General features: G+C 35.4%; 1 protein-coding gene across 4 annotated transcripts in view; it reads right to left on the bottom strand.

The window, feature by feature from the left end:
* Nucleotides 1-7,120, bottom strand: part of snx17 (sorting nexin 17) — a 42,119-nt gene that overhangs the window by 34,012 nt on the left and 987 nt on the right. For 2 of the 4 annotated variants that reach the window (XM_079831977.1, XM_079831976.1), the window contains exon 2: nt 2,439-2,513. In XM_079831977.1, coding sequence (XP_079688103.1) covers nt 2,439-2,513 — 75 coding nt within the window. Of the gene's footprint in view, nt 1-2,438; nt 2,514-5,182; nt 5,437-7,120 lie in introns of those variants that run through there. The other 2 variants (XM_079831979.1, XM_079831978.1) reach the window with 2 other exon arrangements.

Consider the following 7,120-nt stretch of genomic DNA (forward strand, 5'->3'; position numbering starts at 1 on the left):
ACCTAGCAACAGCGGCTTTGAAACAACACAACATGTCCTTAATGGTGAGATCACTGAAGTTCTCTTTCATTCATGAGGAGAATTTGTGTTTGTGCAATTGGTAGGTGTAAGGTAAAAGGCAGATCCTTTTACGAGAATGATGCTTCACTTCCAAATTATTTGGAATATGTCTGACCTATTCAATACTGGTGAGCACAGCTTTACCACTTCACTATTTGGACGAGAAGTAAATTTGTGTTTCACAAGCGTACTTTGTGATTTTAATCCAGTCCAAATCAAACATGCCTGTGTTTTTCTCACACAACCTCAGTAAATATTATGAAGCAAATTACTGATGTTTTTTGGCTTACTGGGAACTACAGAGAGCCTGAACACGTCCAAATCAGTACACATTTTAACAGACATCCTATATTAATAACTGTCATTCAAATAATTATGTCTGAATAGTGCTGAAGTAGATGTAATTTGCCCTGACTGACTTAATTTAATTCAATTCAGAAAACTATTAATTCAACATCACAACAATCCATTTTTAAACATATATAATAACCAAAAATTATCCTCTTCAATCAACCGCAACATTATATATGCAATAGTTTCACTTTAAAAGGCACAATATGTAGTTTTTTGCTAGAGGTTGCCTATTCAAAACAAAGGCGTAGCTTGATGACGCCGAGATTGAGCGCGGATTCATGGGAGATGTCTTCACCTCACAGCTGGCGGAAAAAAAATCGGGCGGGACTGGATGAGATTATTAACGTTACTGTAGTATGAAGCAGAGCAGGCCGAGTGCTGTGGGAGCGCAACGTGGCCGCTGGAGTGATTGCTAATGAGACGCGACACACGGCTCGAGAGCAGAGGAACTTTTATTATGCCACAGACGCTGCTACCTCTTCTTCCGGTCAAAACTATGTGGGTAACGCAGTGCTGTTATCATACATTTGAGTGTGATGAAAATTATGTACTAACATTAACCTCTGTGCGTTCGCTCAGCAGCTACTATTAGACACTTGTTGCACACTGCAGTAAGCTAGATCAATATTAGGCATGGTAAAACAATTACAATGATTAGTTTTCTGTCGATGAATGTATCCAACAGTAGTTCCCTTGTCTAATAAAACATATCATATATTAAAGTGCTGTTTCCATGGTTTCTACTAAATAAATGAGGGTAATGCAGGCATGATGTCATTGATAGGTGACGCACGGACACGGTCTGTGCCCTGGTTAGAATTGCTTATTTCTCTGGATTTAAAGGAACACGCCATTCTCATCTCTGTGTGTGCCATAACTCTGTCTGACGCACTCACAGCTAGCCTAGCTTAGCACAAAGACTGGAGGTAAACGGCTCCAGCTAGCCTACTGCTCAATAAGTGACAAAATAACGCCAACATTTTCCTATTTACATGTTGTGATGTGTATAGTTACATCGTGTACTAAGACCGACGGAAAATGAAAAGTTGCGATTTTCTAGGCCAATATGGCTAGGAACTATACTCTCATTCCTGCCTAATAATCAAGGAACTTTGTGCCGTACCATGGGTGCAGCGGCGCAATGATATTATACAGCGCCTGAAAACAAGCAAACTTCCGTCAACATAACCAACGTGAAAACCTGCTTGCACAGAGAGCGTGCTGGGGACTATTTCAGGCGCTGTGCGTAATATCATTGCGCCGCTGCACCCATGGTATGGCAAAAAAGTTAGTTATTTTGTCACTTATTGAGCAGTAGGCTAGCTGGAGCCGTTTACCTCCAGTCTTTGTGCTAAGCTAGGCTAGCGGTGGGTGTGTCAGACAGAGTTATGGCACGCACGGAGATGAGAATGGTATGTATGGACTTATCTAACTCTGGGGATACAGCGAATAAGCTAAAGTCCCAAAAAGTTGGCGTGTTCCTTTAAACATTCTTGGAAACATCTGGGATAACGTAAGTACACAAGTCAACAAAATATATAAACACTGTTCTACTGGTTTTTGGATGTTTTAATCCAAAAATCTTACATATTGTGCCTTTAATTACTTTAAATTCACACTTTATACAATAATGAAAAGTGTAATGAATACGAGCTGTGGTTCTATATCTGGTTCTAGTTTAGATTTAAATATCCACAGAGTATTTCACTGGCTCTTCATCCAGGCTCCAAGGTGAATTTAATAAAAATTTTCACATTTAATCTACATGAACACAAATATATATTTGAATTAAACCAATATACTATAATAGCTCCATTTCAAATGTCTAATTATGTTTCGTTTTCTCAATTTCAGTGTAGCGGTACATTTTCAGAATACATTTCGCAATCTCAGACAGCATTCACAGCACTGACTTGTTAATTGGATGATTGCCAGTGATTCGTAACCAGTTGTTTAAATATTGTGTTTTGTAACAAACAGCTTTCATGTGCCAGTATTCTAAGTGTGTGTGTGTGTGTGTTCACCTGTTCATGGAGGCCCAGGAGTTGGCTGTAACGTACTCGACAATGCAAGACACCATTCACATGGATATTATAAGCCTGAAGAAGGAAGAGCAGTTCGTTAATATTTATATACATTAAAAAAATAAACACTCAATATATATTCATGGGTTATTTTTAAGGCCCATAAATAACTACAGGAAGTTGCTATAATGTTAGTCAGTAAGAGTCTGTAAGATTTAAAAATACAGTAAAATATTGTGAAATATTATTAAACTTATTTTAAATTGTTCTGTTATTTTAATATATTATAAAATGTAATTTATTCCTGTGATGGCATAGCTGAATATCGAGCATCATTACTTCAGTCTTCAGTGTCACGTGATCATTCAGAAATCATTCTAATATGCTGATTTGCTGCTCAAGAAACATTTATCAATGTTTAAAACAGCTGTGCTGCCTAATATTTTTGTGAAAACCCGGGATTCAAGGATTTCCAGGATTATTTGATGAATAGAAAGTTCAAAAGAACAGCATTTACATGAATTAGAAATCTTTATTTAAGTCTTCTTTACTGTCACTTTTGATCAATTTTATGCATCTTTGCTGAATAAAGGTAATTTCTTGTTTTTTGTAAAAATTAAATCTTACTGACCCCAAACTTTTGAATGGTACTGTACCTTATAAAAAAACAAACACTCAATAGAGATTTATGAGTAATCTGAAAGGCCCATCAATAACCAGAAGCTGACTGATACAACCAAGTGCATTATTACTTTTTTTATTAATTCACACAATTATTTTATCACTCTGAAATATCGAAGTATTAAATTAATTCTAAAGTGAAACAATTTGACACGGAAATAAAATAAAGTGTTAATTATGTACAATCGCTTGGTAAATAAGAACATTTTATATCAAAACAGCTAGTTGAATGGTGGCTTAGTATTCTTTTAGCCATTCCACCCACACACAAACACACACACACACACACACACACACACACACACACACACACACACACACACGCACACAAATTATCTAAAGCGATTGTTGAACATGGAAACCAAGGCCATTCAGTTCACCATTTCTTCTTCTCTCTAAAAGCTTTCCAGCTGTTGCTGATATTGCATCCACTCCAACAGTTACAATAATTATATTTTAATATGCATGGACTTCTCAACACAATTTATTGTTAAAGGAATGTGAGCTTGCTGTTTTTGTCTCATCTGAAACAGCTGCTTATAAAATCGAGGGACAAGTTTTTGTTCTATAGTCTGACTTCCTGATTTGTTGTTGTTTTGACAACTCATCATTTTGCACACACTTTAAACCTGAATAAGTTGGGCTAACAAACAATTTGAGGTAATCAGTTACATATTTTTTTTTAGTTATGATGTTCACAATTTTAAGTAAGCAAAACTATCATGTTTTGAATTCGTACTCATGCATGTTAATAGCTCCTAACTTGAAGTACTGAGTTAGCTCATACATTTTATAGCAATCGACATAAAATATTTAGTTAATTAACTTCTTTCTTTTGAGTTCTTGCAAATCAAATGAGTTATTTACTTCACTGTGAACCATAATAAGTTGTCAGAACTCAAAAAAAGTTGATTTTTTTTGATGACGCAGAGTAAAAAAATATATTTAACTATATAAACTAAATATAACTAATTCAGAAAATGCCAACTTGCTAATTTGCTAACATGTTAACTATAACATGGTATAGCACTTAATTTGTACAGCAACTCCAAGCAACATGTGCCACTTGTCACAACTCTTCTAAATTAGCATTAAAAAACATGCATCACTACTAAACCTCCCTTTCCATTAATCTTGCACAAAAACATTATATAACACTTAATTTTAGCTTTTACTCTCCCTTTCGAGTGCCATGGGCAAAGCATGCTGGGAAATAAAAAATCCCAGCCCAGTTTCAGTTAAACTTAAGTTAGTCTTAATTATGAGTTCATACAACTCAAAACAATGAAAGAGTTACGTTTACTTGAAATATGTCAGTGCTGTGAACTCAAAAGAAAAATAAAGTTCTAAATACTCATAACAGTTAACTGAACTAATTTGTTTAATTTAACTGAACTAATTTGTTTAATTTAAGTTTATCCTACTCAAACCAATTAAGTATTTAGAGCGTTAGGGTTTAGTGCATCTCTAGGTGTTGAGATAATGGTCCATTCATTGTTCTTTACAGAGTAAAAAAAGACTGAACTATTAATTCAATTACAGAAAACATGCAGTGTATCAACTACACACAAACCAAAATGTGTCTGGGTGCCATGGGAACTTTCAAAAGAAAGACTTTGGCTTTAGAACGGAAAAACAATATGAAGGGTGCAGTTTCAAAGAGACTAAGTTTTATGTAGAGTGAATACAGCAAAGCATTTCTTGGGGCATTCTTGTGGATTGTGTGGCCTTTAGAAACTGCAATCAAACAAAGCAAGTTACATACAATACCGAGCAGTTGTGACCCAAAAATATTTCACTTAATTTTGGTTTGTTCAGGACAGGATGTTGCCGTGTAATGTTCTGCATCTTATTGTGGCAAACTACAAGAATGGTCTCAACTGACCTCACAGAATTAACATGCATTCAGATCAGCACCCGGCGAATGCGGACGAGACGCCGTGACCCAATTATTGACAGCACAGAATGCAACCTCTGCTAAACAACTCATACATGCAAGTCACAAAAGATATCAAAGCTAGAACAAGTCTGATAGATGTAGGAGGAAACTGCCATGCCCTTACTTGTCTCCAAACTTTTGAAGATTGAGTACGCAAGTCTTCAGGAAGTACAAACCATCATACATTTTTGCTCTTTTGTTTGAACAGGAAGTGTGCCACTTAAAACGCAGCCCACTCGTTTTTGGTTCTCTTCTGCAAAGTATGCATATTTCGTGACATAAACAGCTCCAAGGTATACTACATAACTTCCAGCCTAATACAGATCAAGACAACATTACGCTTTAGATGTCTGAGGAAAACCACCTCCACCCATGAGTGAAAGCTGAATGCAGAGGAACAAAGCATTCGTTCTAAATATATTTATATATTAATATATTTTAAATTAAAAATTGCACCTTGGACACTAACTGAAATTAGATTAAGTAATACAATTATTAACTGAAATAAACCATAAAATAAATCATGTAATAAATAAACGAAATAAAACCATTTAGAAAAATGTCAAAAGCACATAACAAAATGAGTCACATTTAAACAATGAAAATATAAGCTATTTTAAAATATTTATAAAAACTATGATAGTACTTAAGTATATAAAATAACACTGGGCGACCTGTCTAAATCCTGTCTAAAAGACAAAACAACAAGGCAAATATCTAGTCATCAAGAAAGTGAAACAAATATAAGAACAACAAAAGGCGAGTATGAATCATACATTTTGCCAATTTAACTCTCAGTGGCCTTGAAAGCCTCATCTGTTGAGAAACTCGCTTTGAATCACTGTCACAGATGGAAACAAACAACTCCTGCAGTCAATCTGTAAGGAATGATTCATAATATCTTCACGTCAGCACATTGTGGATCTACCAGAGGTATTTGTGTACTGATAGCTCATAAATAATCTAAGCCTTTATTCAAATAATTTGATAGCTAGAGAGTCAACACCACAGGCTGCACATTTGCAGACACCTACAAGCAGATTGGACTGCAGTGTCTGTCCTTAAACAGAATATGCTTTATAATCAATCCAGTTCAGTGTGATAGAGATGTAACCTGTCCTCAGGAGCTGAAGCTGTCTGTTATGAATAGGATGTAGCCGGTGTTGCATAGATAAATTAAGTGTCATGTCTTGCAGTGAGCCAGCTATAATACTGGATTACTGTAAGAAATGGCAATCTTGCACTGCATATGGTTGAGCCGGGAGAGAAGCCAGAAGAACTGAGACATTGTGAATCCAATTCACACACCAACAACAACAACTGTAGAAGATGCTAGCTGGAGTCTGAGCAACCATTCAAATAAAATACTGAAAGTGACATAGCTTCAAAGCTTAATTCCTGGTATTTGTGCCCTTGTTGTACGTTAAATTATAGACACTGCTTTAAAGGAATAGTTCACCCAAAAATGAAACTTCTGTCATCATTTACTCACCCTCAAGGTGTTTCAATCCTGTATGAATATATTTGTTCTGCTGAACACCAAATAAGATATTTTGAAGAATGTCGGTAACCTAAATACAAGTGAAGTCAACAGTAAAACTGTTTAGTTCCCCATATTCTTCATCTTCTTTTGTGTTCAGTAGAAGAAAGAAATTCATACAAGTTTGGAACAACTTGAGGTTGAGTAAATGGGCGAACTATTCCTTTAAGTCTCATTCATACGTCTCCTACAACAGACATATGAATATTCATATCTACTTATAAGTTTTGAGTGGTGTAGATTTTGAAGAGTTTTATTAATCTGTCTGTTCACTATATAAGATTCACAAAACCTGCACTTTTTTGCAGGTTATTATTATGCAAGAACGTGGTGGCAAATGTTTTTAGTAATTGAATCTCTTACTCAACCGATTCATTTATAAACACAGTATTTTACAACTGAAATAAGTCGTTATCCTTTTTATTTTTAATGTGTTTCTATAGGCTATATCTTCTAAGAGAGTCCAGTCCAAAATGTGTTTAAGCATCATATGCGCTTTCCCTTCCAATGAAAAACAAAGTA

This window comes from Gobio gobio (genome assembly GCF_949357685.1).
Source record: "Gobio gobio genome assembly, chromosome: 12".
Classification (NCBI taxonomy): domain Eukaryota; kingdom Metazoa; phylum Chordata; class Actinopteri; order Cypriniformes; family Gobionidae; genus Gobio; species Gobio gobio.